General features: G+C 37.7%; 1 protein-coding gene across 3 annotated transcripts in view; it reads right to left on the reverse strand.

Moving 5' to 3' along the window:
• LOC124962933 (E3 SUMO-protein ligase RanBP2) overlaps positions 1–14,035 on the reverse strand; it is a 64,263-nt gene extending 50,228 nt beyond the window's left edge. For 2 of the 3 annotated variants that reach the window (XM_047522169.1, XM_047522168.1), the window contains exon 1: positions 13,870–14,035. In XM_047522169.1, the coding sequence (XP_047378125.1) occupies positions 13,870–13,941 (72 nt within the window). In that variant the 5' untranslated portion in view covers positions 13,942–14,035. The remainder of the gene's footprint in view (positions 1–13,869) is intronic. The other variant, XM_047522170.1, reaches the window with a different exon arrangement.
• Positions 14,036–14,265: the final 230 nt, after the last annotated feature.

Consider the following 14,265-nt stretch of genomic DNA (forward strand, 5'->3'; position numbering starts at 1 on the left):
GATTTTCAGAAACTGTCTCACTGAATGGAGACTACATCAGAAACTTGATAAAGCACAGAAGTGGTCAAGCCAGGTAAGCAAGCAGCAGTTGAAATATAACAATTTAATTAACCCCCACTATTTACTATATGATCTGTTTCCATTCTTCCTTCTTATAAAATCTGTAGTACGACACTCTTAAGTCACACCATCTTTGGGAAATACTTTTCTCTTGACTTCCAAGAAACCACGTTGTCCTTAGTTTGACTTCTATGTTACTGGTTGTTCCTTCTCCAACTCCTTCAGTCTTCCTCTCTCTACTCTGACTTCCCCAGGAGTTGATTCTAAGTCCTCTTCCTCCCAGAAAATCTCATCTGTGACATACACTGGATCTCATCTATGACTACTGACTATATGTTGACTAAGTGTACTTCGGATTCTAAATTAATATCTATAGCTATATATATATATCAATCTCTCTCTCTCTCTCTCTCTCTCTCTCTCTCACACACACACACACACACACACACACACACACACACATCAATCCATCCATTTTTCTACATTTCAACTGCTACTACCAAACCATTACTTTTCAAGGCAAATCTTCTTGTTCCCCTCCACATTTTTCCTCCTATGGAATTCAGTCACCAGAGGTAGTATCACTTTAAAATACAAAACTGACCACCTTATGCCTTTACTTTCCATTACATTTTGAAAATACCCAAAATTTCTCTCTGCTCTACATACACACACACAAATGTGATATGGCACCTGCCTACCTCTCCAACAGCACTTTTCCCCTTGCATATTATATATTATAGTTCAGTCAGTGACTAAAACCAAGATGCCATTAATAGAACTAGTAGAGTTTGTTTACTTAAAACAAACACCAACAGTAGGTACTGACATGTGATTTCTGTACAACACTCTCAATGTCAAGGTGAAGAAATTCAACACAAATAGGCAAATCAAAGTATTATCCTCCAAAGGCAGGTAAATGCCTCATCAACTGTCCTAATGAAACCAGAGCTAGGGGAATGGAGTCAGAGAAAATGGCTGGGGGGGGGGGGGGGAGAAAAGAAAAAAAAAAAAAAAGCATTTTCAATGTGACTCTGATTTGGCAGAGAAAACTCATGACAGGTTTAGAGGGAGTACAAAGCCCCCAAGGCCACCTGCATACACCTTACCAGGGGAGGTAGGGATGGGTCCAGAGTGCCTGCCAAAAGGCTAACACAGGTATCTTAAGTCAAGCTCAAGAAAACAGAAAATTCCAGGGCAGAAGAAAGTTAAAGTTTCACTTTATCTTGGTTTTTCAGTACAAATACAGACAATAAAAAATGGAGTCTTCCAATCATTTTGACCTTTTTGGATTAAAGCAAGAAGTGCCAAAACAGTTATTTCTGGTTCTGGGCAGTCAAATATTTACACGGACTCACTTTTTTGGTCCTTCCTGTCTTTGAGGAGACTAATTTATCTATCTAGGACTGTTTGCTCACTAATGGAGCTGGGTCTAACTTCATGAGACAGGTTAATTTTACTCAGCTGCTGATGGATGAATTCTTTCCATCTAATCTTTCACAATTCAAGAGGAACTACAGGAGAGACATCTAGTATACAAACTACTGAATCAAAATTAACAGCAGTGGGATCCATCTCCATAGAACAGTGGAGCATTGAGCTGACTTCTGATAGCTGCCTTCCTGTTCACTTCTCTGATTGAAATAGATCCCCTTCATTGTTATTTACGACAACTTCCTAAACTAGTTCCTTCACAGCATTGACTCAAATCAACCATTTTTATTGTCTCTATAAATGTTTGTCTATCTCTTAAAACTGTAGGCTCCACGAGGATACAAGCTCTGTGGTTTGGTCACCACACTAGAACCTAGAACATTACCTGGCAAGTGGTATTTATTGGAATATACATAAATTTATGTTACCAAGATTATTTCCTTATGATAAATTCCTAGAAATTAGATAATTAGTTCAAAGAATATAAAAATTTGGAGTTTTTCCTATACTGTCAATTCTCCATAAAATTTAGATCAATTTACTCTCCCCTACTTAATATCAAATACCTAAGTAAGAACATATATTCTTCAGAACTGATTTTTTTCATTTCTTTAATTTTTGCTAATTTAGTAGGTAGAAGTGCCACTGAGGTAACATGATATTTCACTAATTACTAAGACCATTTTTATAAAGAATAACAGATACTTATAGTATAAATTCTCTATTAACATACTTTATTCATTCTCCTTTTTAAAAGGGCATAGAGAAGATTATGTCACTGATTTTTTTTTTTTTTTTTTTGATACCAGGCATTGAACCGAGGGGTACTTAATCACTGAGCCACATTCCCAGGCCTTTTTATTATATTTTACTTAGAAACAAGGTCTCACTGAGTTGCTAATGGCCTCGCGAAGTTGCTGAGGCTGATCCTCCCGACTCAGTCTCCCAAGCTGCTGGGATTACAGGCACGTGCCACCATGCCCAGGTACATCACTAATTTTTAAGAGTTCTTAAACATAATGATATTTACAGCTCTTCTGCATTCTTCCCAGACTGTTATTTGTGTATTTTTAATGTGTTTGTGAAACAAGACTTTGATTTTTATACAGTAAAAAGAATCTTTGTTTAATCTTGCCAATTATGTACTAAGAAAGGTCTTTCTCATTTGAGATCCATGAGATATTTATCACTATTGCCCTTTAGTTTTTCTAAAATTACTTTTAAATTTGACATTTTTGTTAAGTAGAGACTACAATACTCATTTTAAAAAGATCATTAGCAGTTAATTGGTCAAGCAACACCTATTAAATAATCTACCTTTTATCCATCAGTTTGGAATACCACCCAATCCTTGTGTTATGAAATTTTAATTTATTAAAATTCCTTTCTCCTACCCAACTTCCAATCCTCACCAAAGATGATAATACAGCAAGTAAGGTTTTTGGGGGGGGTTTTATTTGTTTGTTTTGGTACCATAGATTGAACCAGGGACACTTAACCACTGAGCCTCAACCCTAGCCCAACAGTTTTTTTTTTTTTAATCATAAAACTACTCAAGGTCCACAAAAGTTATATTTTTAAATAGGCCATAAAATAGACAAAAAGGCAGTTTAATATAGTTAACATTTCCATGATAAAAAAAAAAAAACTCAAGAAAACTAAGAATAAAGGATAATATCCTCCACATGATAAAGGTCATATGGAAACCCCCATAGCTAACATTAAACTCAAAGGTGATAGGCTGAAAGTTTTTCCCATAAGATTAGGAATACAAAAAGGATACCACTTTCAGCACCATTTTGAAGTACTACAGTTCTAGCCATGGTAATTTGATAAGAAAATAATAAAAGGCATACAATTTAAAAAAAGAAGAGGCAAACTATACATGCAGAAGACTTAATCCCATTCAGAGAAAATTTCAGAAAGTCCATAAAATAGTAGAGCTAAAAAACCAAATGTATTCAGGCTGACACAGGGTATAGCTCAGCAAAGAGTACTCGCCTAGATTGTGTAAGGCAAGACCAACACACAAAGTCAGCTGTGGTTTTATACACCAGCAATGAACAATCAGAAAAATTGATTACAGAGAAGGTGGGACAACTAGCTTCTAAGCAGGAACCTTCATAGAACTAGCAACAAAAGAACAAATTAAAAATGTGTGTTGTTAAGAAGGTCAAGCATGGTGGCATACGTCTGTAATACCAGCTACTCGGGAGGCTGGGGCAGGAGGATCACTGAGTTCAGAGTCAGCCTCAGCAACTCACCAAGACCTTGTCTCCAAACTACATATAAAAACATGCTAGGAAGCTGGGGCGGTGGCTCAGTGGCAGAGCGCTCACCTAGCATGTGTGAGGCACTGGGTTCAATCCTCAGGACCACATAAAATAAATTAATAAAAAGAGGCTAGGGGCCTGGGGTTGTAGCTCACTGGTAGAGCGCTTGCCTAGCATATGTGAGGCAGTGGGTTCAATCCTCAGTACCACATTAAAAAAAAAAAAAAAGTTAAAAAAAAATGGGCACTACTTATATTTAAAGGGGGGGCAGGGCGTGTGCGCTAGGAATGTAGTTCAGTGATTAAACACCCTGGGTTCAATTCCCCAGTAACAAAAAAAAAAAAAAAAAAAAACCTCAAGCATAATACTGGGTCAAAACTCCACAGTCTGTGTGGAAGGAAGACAGGTCAGGTCACTGGATTCTTTTACACAAATGCCAACAAGAACAAAGGCATCACCTGGAAGAGAAGGAGTTGATGGGAGTATTTATCTCAATAAATACATGCCTGGAATAAAGTACATGCCTGGAACAAAAATGATCTTTATTGGCATGAAGAAGTGGCAGAGGGGCTGGGGTTGTGGCTCAGCAGTAGAGCGCTTGCCTAACAAGGGTGAAGCAATGGATTGAATTCTCAGCACCACATATAAATAAATAAGTAAAAAAATAAATGTCCACCTTCAAGCGAAAAAAAAAAGTGGCAGAAAGGCAGACTTGACATCTTATCTCAAAAAAGCTACTAATGAGTAATAGTCACTGCTTTATTGATTACAGAACAGTCTTGTTTATCACAGAAGTCTTTCTTGTGACTTTATTTGTACCATAATTTAACTGATCTGTTACACTAGAATTCAGCTTATGAACAGCTAACAAAATACTTTTGTTGGACAGTCCTGATTTATGTATAATGGCTTATGGTTAAAACAATATGAACTTTTTAAAACTTTGACAGTAATTCCACTTCAGTAAATGCTATCACTGTTTTCCCTTTCTAACGATACAACTGTGTTTCATTAAAAATTTCAACTTATCACAAATATGGGCAATGCCATGTCAAAAGCCACTGGAGATCAGATTTATATAAGTGATTATATAAGTATGTTTAAACACAGGGGAAATATCTTTTGTCACAGAACCAAGCAAGATTCTCCTGTTTCCAGTTAGTATTCATTAGCCTGATCAACACATGGGCTGAATATAAGGTAGCAATGTTTATATTTTTGGTTTTAACATTCCAATTAACTTAAATTCCCTGTTTTTGTTTGTTTGTTTGTTTGTTTGTTTTGTTTTGTTTTGTTTTGCGGTACTGGGGAGCGAACTCAGGGCCTTGTGCTTACAAGGCAAGCACTCTACAAACTGAGCCGTATCCCCAGCCCAAATTCCCTGTTTTTAAAATGCTACCTTTTACTTATCGAAAGGCATTTTTGTGTGGATAAGTAATTTTAAAAAAGAATGACACTTCTCATTTTTTACAGATGAACTATAAGGGTCAGATACTTTTTAAGTCAGTATGACAAAATAGAATATCAAGTTAAAACTTTACTTTTGTGAGACCCTGGGTTTAATACCCTGCAGTGAAAGAAAAAAAAAAAAAAAAAAAACCCAAACAAACAAACAAAAACACAATTACTTTTGAATCAAACAGAAAGTCAGGTATTATAATTCAGGACTTTTGTTCAACAGCTATTTAAAAGTACATAAAAGTGTGGAACTACTATTATGTATGACTGGCGATGCTTCTGCAACTCATTAGAGTGACTATAAGAGCTACACCATCAGCACAAATTTGCAAACTAAGACAATTATAAACAAAATCACAAACACAAAACAATATTTAAAAAGCAATTCCATTTATAAAAGCATCTAGAAGAATAAAGTATCAAAATAAATTCAACAAAGCAGGTAAAAGTCTTGTACCCTGAAAAAAAGTATTACCTAAAAAAAATAAAGACTTAAATAGTGAGGCTTGATGACACATACCTGTAATTCCAGTAATCTCAGTTCAGAAGGCTGAGAATCCCAAATTCTAATCCAGCCTAGACACTTTAGAGACCATGTTTCAAAATTTAAAAACTGATGTAGTTCAGTGGCAGAGTGCTTGCCTGGTATGCACAAAGCCTCTGGTTCAATCCCTAGTACTGCAAAAGAGACTTAAATAAATGCAAAGACATCTATCTGTGTTCATGGATAAGAAGACCTAATATTTTTCAGGATGTCAATATTACCCTAAGCGATCTACAGATTCATGCACTCCCTATGAAAATTCCAATTAACTTTTTTTTTTTTTAATAGAAATGAAAAGGTCAGTCCTCAAATTCAAATGGGATTGCAAGGGGCCCTAAACAGTCAAACACTCTTGAAAAGAAGAATAAAGCTGAAGAAACTCACACTTACCAGTTTCAAAACTTAGTACAAAGTATAGCAACCAAAACAGTGTAGTACTAGCATAGGGACAGATATACAGACTAAAGAAATAGAATTAATAAATCCATTAATCTATAACCATTTCTGGCAAGGGTCAAGGTCATTCAACAGAGAAAAGCTTCTTCAAAGTTGGTAAAGATATAATTGGATTTCCTCATGTGAAAGAACGAAGGTAAATATCTCACAATATACAAAAAGTAAAATGGATCAAGGACTTACAGAATATAAGGTTAAAACCCATAAAACTCAGAAGAAAATAGAGGAGTAAATTTTTATGAACTGGGATTTGGTGATCAGATATGACAGCAAAAGCACCAGAAACAAAAGAAAAATAGATAAAATCGGCTTCATCAAAATTAAAAACTTTTGGACTGGGATTGTGGTTCAGTGGTAGAGTACTTGCCTTGCATGTGTGAAGCACTGGGTTCGATTCTCAGCACCATATGTAAATAAATGAATAAAATAAAGGTCCATCAACAACTAAAAAAAAAAAAAGAACCCTGTTTTAAAAAAAATTAAAAACTTTTCTTCATCAACAGACATCAAAAAAGTGAAAAGAGGGCTGGGGATATAGCTCAGTTGGTAGAGTGTCTGCCTTGCAAGCACAAGGCCCTGGGTTCAATCCCCAGCACTCCAAAAAAAAAAAAAAAGGTGAAAAGACTGTATAGAAGAAAATATTTGGAAGTTATATATCTGGTAAGAACTTAATAATCTGAATATATAAAAAATTTCTAGAATTTAACAAAAGACAAGTTGATTTTAAAAAAATACAACACAGGGCTGGGATTGTGGCTCAACGGTAGAGTGCTTGCCTGGCATGTGTGAGGAACTAGGTTCAATTCTCAGCACTACATATAAATAAATAAAATAAAAATCCACTGACAACTAAAAAAATATTTTTTAAAAATACAACACAAAGTGAAAAGATGTTCAACCATCATTAGGAATTAGGAAATGCAAGCCAAAACCAGGAGAGATTGATTCACACTCATCAGGATAACTATTTAAAAAAAAAAAAAGGCAAGGGTTTAACAAAGATACAGGGGAAAAAAAAAATGGAACCCCATAAATTGAAAACAGTTTGGTAGTTCCTCAGAGAACTAAGCACAGAATTATCATACAGCCCAACAATTCTATTCCTAGGTATATGCCCAAGGGAACTGAAAGTAGGCACTAGTATACTTGTACACCAGTGTTCACTGCATTATTGACACCAGTCAAAAGACAAAAACAACCCAGGTGTCTATAGACAGATGAACAAACAAAATGTAGTATATACACACACTATAATAAATATATGCAATGGACTATTGTTAATCCATAAAAAGGTTTAAAGTTCTGACACGCTACAATACACATGAAAATACCCTGAAAATACACTGAGACATGAGCCAGACACAAAAGACAAATATGGTATGATCCTACTTATATGAAATAATCTAGAATAGGCAAAAGTCCATAAAACTCAAAAGTAGGTTACTAGGGGTTTTGGGGCAGGCAGGAAGGTGGAGCTGTTACATTACTGCTTAATCATTACCCAACTTGTTTGGAATGATGAAAAATTTTGGAAATAAGAGCTATCACTGAACATTACTGTGAATGTTAAGTAATGCCACCAAACTAAAAATGGTTAAAATGGCAAATTTTAGCATATAGTTGCCCCTCCATATCCACATTCAGATTTAACCAATCTTGGCTCAAAAATATTCCCCAGAAGTGCATCTGATAAATGTGTATAGACTTTTTGCCTGTCATTATTCTTGAAACAATACAGCATAACTACTGCTTACACAGCACTTACACTGTATTAGGTATTACTGATTGAATATCCCTTATCAAATGCTTAGGACCAGAAGTGTTTTTTTCTTTTTTTATTTTTCAAATTTTCTGGAGTATTTACATATATATACGGTACCTCTGTGATAGGACCCAAGTCTAAAGACAAAATTCGTGTAGCACTTATTAGTACTCCTGCATTTTGACTGCAAACCCATTACAGGAAATCAGGTATGTATAATTATCCACTTGAGGCAACATGTCAGCATTAAAAGTATTTCAGAGTTTGGATTTTTGGATTAGGGATGCTCAACCTGCATAAGTAACCAAGAGATGACTTAAAGTATATTGGTAGATGTGCACAGGTTATATGCAAATACCATGGTTTTACATAGATAACTTCGAACTCCATGAATTTTGCTATCCAACGAGGATCCTGAACCAATTCCCTATGGATAGAGAAATAACTATATATATTTTCAGAATTAAAAAAATTAGTGGGCTGGGGAGATAGCTCAGTCGGTAGAGCGCTTGCCTTGCAAGCACAAAGTCCTGGGTTCAAATCCCAGCAGCGCAAAAAAAAAAAAAAAAATTAGTAATATAATATACACAAACCCACTGAATTGTACACTTGTAATGGGTGAACTGAGCCCCTGGGTTTGATTCCCAGATAAGTGAATTATACCTCAATAGGTTTTTTTTTTAATGTCTAATTTTATGTCAAAATAGTGACATTAGGAAAACACTGAAGAACCATGAACACACTTTATTCAGAACTCAACAAAAAACTAAAGAAAATATGTCAAGAACAACTGTAATTAATCACAAATACTTTTAAAAGCAAAAAGGGAATACACAATAATTGGGTATACAGTCTCCCCTCCTCTCAGTGAATCTAATTTAAAAGATAAGGGAGGGGCTGGGGCTGTAGCTCAGTGGTAGAGAGTTTGCCTTGCACTTGTGAGGCCCTGGGTTCAAGCCTCAGTACCACATAAAATTAAATAAGTAAAGATATTGTGTCCACATACAACTAAAAAAAATTTTTTTAAATAAATAAAAGGGAGGAAGTATGATAAACATAACAACACAGTCAAGATGACATTAGGGCTTATTTCCCCCTCTTGTAAATGTGAAGTGATTCTTACAAGGTATAATGTCAACACATAATAAAAAAATAATTCCATAGGGCTAGGGTTGTGGCTCAGTGGCAGAGTGCTTGCCTAGCAAGTGCAAGGTACTGGGTTCGATTCTCAGAACCACATATAAATAAAATAAAGGTCCGTTGCCAACGAAAAAAAATTTTTTTTAAAGAAAAATAATTCCATAAACTACTTTGCTTTCAACTATCTTATTAAAGAGGACTACTGTATCTAAACAACTGTTATTAAAAACTAATACATAGCCAGGCATGGTGGCACAAGCCCCTCAACCCAGCAACTTGAATAGGATCACAAGTTCAAAGCCAGTCTCACCAACTTAGCAAGACCCTGTCTCAAAATTTAAAAAATGACTACTGTCATGTATAACAACTAAAAATAACCAATAAAATAAAATAATAAATGAAAATTGAAAAGGGCTGGGGGGTCTGGGGTTGTGGCTCAGAGGTAGAGCACTTGCCTAGTATGTGTGAGGCACTTAGGTTCAATTCTCAGCACCACATATAAATTAATGAATAAAATAAAGGTCCACTAACAACTAAAATAAATATTTTAAGAATTCTTAAAAAAAAAAAAAGAAAAGAATAGGGCTGGGAATGTGGCTCAGTGGTTAAGCACACTCAGTACAAAATGAAAAAAAAAAAACCCTAATTTATTGAAGCACAGTTTCTCCATCTTGCATAATCAACTTATTCCCCATCTCTTGCAGCACCTCCTCCAAATATTTGCAACAAATGATTCTGTTCTCAGTTTTAAAGGTTCAATTTTCAAGTAACAAGAACATCAGAGGAGCTGGGGTTGTGGCTCAGTGTTAGAACACTTGCCTAGCATGTGCAAGGCAGTGGGTTGGATTCTCAGTACCACATATAAATACGCAAATTAAATAAAGGTCCATCAACAACTAAAACATCTAAAAAAAATTAAGAACGTCAGAGAGCTAACAGAAGAGAATAAATGGTAAAAGTGAAAATATAACAAATGTTCCAAAACTGTAGGAAATAAGGAAAATCTAAGTTCTCAAGAACAAGAATCCCACCAGACTAGAACTATTAGAAAATGGAATAATGTTCTCATCTTGAAAAAAAAATTATTCTGAACTAAGATTTTGATAAACTATTAAATCAAATTAGGTTTTTCAGTTATACAATGTTTTAAAAAAAAAAAAAAAAAAGAAAACACATGATTCTCATCCATTCCTTCTCAAAGAAATGTGACTATGTTACACCATAACAAAAAAGTATACCAATAGGACATGGTATACTAGAAACAGAGGCTCTAACAGAAAAGAGTTGAAGGGAATTTCCAAGGTGATGACAACCAGAAGTCCCAGGAGGCACAGCCCTATAGGAAAGAGAAAGGGAAGTCAGCAGAGGAGCAGCATTTTAGAGCACAAGTCTCTTTAAATTAAAAAAAAAAAAAAAAAAAAAAGATCAGGTAGCACAGATTGCAGGTGGATTCAAGTTCCAGGCCAGTCTCAGCAACTTAACAAGGCCCTAAGTAACTCAGTGAGACCCCGTCTCAAAATCAGAAATAAAAAGTGGCTCAATGGTAAAGCACCTCTGGGTTCAATTCCCAGTACTCAAACAAACAAACAAAAAAAGCACAGTGGCTGTAATCCCAACTACCCAAAAGGCTGAGGCAGGAGGGATGACTTGAGCCTAAGAGTTCAAGGTCAGCCTGGGCAACATGAAAAAGATTTTTAAAAAAGGAAAAAATCTTTTTAAATGAAACTGATGGGATATGTGACCTGTTTGATCACACTTAAAGAGCTGAACCTGCTGAGTTAGAATAAAGAATCTATATGTTATACACAAATGGAAAAAAAAAAAAAAAAAAAAAAAACTCCAGGAAAAATAAAACTATATAACAAAAGTAACTCAAAGGCAAAAATATTCAACTTAATACAACTGCTAAATATTCATTTAGCCAAAAGTGGCAATAACAGTATAGGCAAAGGGCTGGGGCTGTAGCTCAGAGGTAGCACACTTGCGTAGCACGTGTGAGGCACTGGGTTCAAACCTCAGCACCACATAAATAAATAAATAAATAAATAAATGGCATTGCATCCATCTACAACTAAAAAATATATTTATTAAAAAAAATAATTGTTTAAAAAAAAAAGTACAGGCAAAATGAGTGGGGGAATCAAATACCTATGGAGAGTTCTGGAGATGCACAAAGGAATGCCAGTAAATAAGGGACAGAAGATCAACACATAAAAGTATATATGTGTGTTACTCAAAAGTACGAAGTACAGAAGTAAATGGTAGAAAAACAATTAAGAGATGAAGGAGAAGAAAAATTACAAAATGAGCCCAGAATGGTGGCACATACCTAGGAATTCCAACAAATCTGGAGGCCCACAAAATTGAGGGAAACTTCTGCAACTTAGCAAGACCCAGAATCATAACAAAATATAGCTGGGCACAGTGGCACACGCCTGTAATCCCAGCGGCTCGGGAGGCGAGGCAGGAGGATGGTGAGTTCAAAGCCAACCTCAGCAACTACGACACGCTAAGCAACCCAGTGAGACCCTGTCTCTAAATAAAATACAAAATAAGGCTGGAGATGTGGCTCAGTGGTCATGTGCCCCTGTGTTCAATCCCTGGTTTACCCCCCCAATATAAAAATTACTATGCCCAAGACACATAATTAAATACAAAAAAGGTTGGGGATATAGCTCAGTGTTAAAGTGGCACTAGGTTCAACAGGAGGAAAGGAAGGAAGAATGAAGAAAACGAAGAAGGAGGGGAGGATAAGAAAAGAAGGAAGGAGGAAAGTAAATTGACAAGATGAACAAATTAAAATATAAAGGAAGACTGGGAAGATATGAGATTACAGACATATCAACACATTCCAGAACTTGTACATCCTAGGAAGCATGGCCAGTTCAAAGATGGCCAGATTCTGCCAAATCAGAAGAGAAGAAGGTATTAATCTCTTTCTATTCTTCACAGCCCCTTACCTGGCCACAATCTCCCTTCCAAACTATCTGAAGCACCCTACTTTGTCAATTCACTCTGAACTAACTTTATAGAAGAGTATCACAGGTTCCAAAGTTACTTGCTTAGCTAATTCACATCCCATTGAAACCCTCAGATTCTAAGATAAATGATTTCATCTTGTTTGAGGAAACACACGAGCAAAATAATTATCTTTTAAGTGTAAGAAAGGGGTACCCATAATAACCAATTCTAAAAATTTTGCCCCACCCCACTCTATTTGATGGAAAAGTTACATAATGCAAAAGAACATTCTAACTTCTGTCTAGTCCAGTGGTTCTTAATCTTTTGAAAAAACAGGTCTCCATTAAGAATCCCATGAAGGCTCTAAATTTGCTTCAATTTCAGAAGTTACAGAAAACCCCAATAGAGTTTAGTTTAACATAAATAAAGCTTAATCCTGCGGAGCCATCTATCTGACCCTGGACTAGAATCTTTAACCTTTGCAGGTCTCAAAATCCATAGGCTTGTTGGTTGTGCAAAACAAGCTCTGCATAATTATGGTAAAAAGACACAACTACGTTGCTGTTATAATCATGATCATCCATAAGTTTCTTTAAAAAAATTTTTATAGATCTACTCTCATACGTCCTTGCCCAAAACATACCTGAAGGTCCTCTGAACAGTAATAAAAATAATTATAGCTAATATTTATTTAGTACTATAGTCAAGTACAGCGCTAAACGTTTAACACGGATCATTCTAATTCAATCAATGTCACCATTTCATTTTATTGATGAAAAGTTTAACGTGCCCTAAATTCCAATTTATAAATGATAAAGCTGTGACAATTCAACCCCCGGCAAACTGATTGAAGATCCTGTGCACGTCCACCCTTGATGGCTTTTTCCTCACTCTCCATATCCAATTACTAGTTTAGTTAAACCCAAAATACATCTACCACATTACTGACCTTAAAAAAAAAAAAGGAAAAATGCCATAAGCGCAAATTATGGAAAAAGTTACAAATTCTAAACCACAGCAACAGTGGTCTGTAAGAAATTCAGAGTTCCTGAGATTCCGCTTTAAAATTAAAAAAAAAAAAAAAAAAAAAAAAAAAAAGAGGCGGAGAGGGGTGGGGGGGAGCAAGTAAGAGCAGCTTCCAAAGAGGTACCCGGAGGAGGGTCGAGTGGGAAAAGACCTTTAGGAAAGCACAGCGATAGAAGCCTAGAAATAAGGGGCCTTCCCGGGTTGTTTGCGCTGCGGGACTGCAAACATGACTGTTCCTGCTCTGGTCCGCAGGATGCACACGCTGTCACTCACTCCAGCGATGAAAGCCCACCATGGAGCTGCGTCAGTTCTTACAGGGTCCCACCAACCTCCAAGCCCAGGAGTGCGGCCTCCGCCACAAGATGTCCTGGAGACTGAAAGGACCCGCCTAGATGTGGCATTTGGAGCGCCAACTGGGGGCCGGCGGGCGCCCAAACACTAGGGATGAGGCCGTGAAGGCCCAACGCGACGTGCGAAAGGCCGATGAAGTGGCCAGGGTGAGCCCGCGAATGAGGACCGTGGGGAAAGGGTCAGAAGGAAGAGGAAATGCCGGCGCCAAGAGCCTCCAGTCCGCCTGGGTACTTCCCACGCCTCCGCCCTGAGCTCCAGAGCGCCACGCCGCCCACAGGAACGCGCCAGCCGGCCGGCGCCTCAATGTTCGAAACGCGCCAGGCAGCGGCGGCCGCCGGGAGCCATGACGCCGGCGCCGCGGCTGGAACAGGACGAGGCCGCTGGTCTTTCCCGGACCCACTCACCTCTCGCGGCGACGGGGCGGACCCCTGCACCGAGGCGATGTACCGCTCCACGTCGGCCTTACTGCGCCTCATCGCGCCGCCGACCTGGCTCCCGGAGCGCGGGAAGGCCGACCCTAAGGCCCGCGGCAGTCGCTGTCTCCAGGAGCTGAGCGCCTGAAAACCAGTGACGCAGCGCCGTTGCCGGCGGAGGTGCAGTCCGGCGTGCGTGCGTCCTGCGTCAATACTGTGCGCCACGCCGCCGCGTTCCTGGTGCGCACTGCCGGTCCGCCGACCCTGCCTTTGACTCCCCGCGCAACTCTTCCAGTTCCGGGTGGGTTATGGGCTGCTGGAGTCCTTTCCGTGAGGCGGGTTAGAGAGGTTCAGCGCCTCGAGCGGACTTTCTTCTAAGTTCTTAAA

Source organism: Sciurus carolinensis, chromosome 13, assembly GCF_902686445.1.
Source record: "Sciurus carolinensis chromosome 13, mSciCar1.2, whole genome shotgun sequence".
NCBI classification, from domain to species: domain Eukaryota; kingdom Metazoa; phylum Chordata; class Mammalia; order Rodentia; family Sciuridae; genus Sciurus; species Sciurus carolinensis.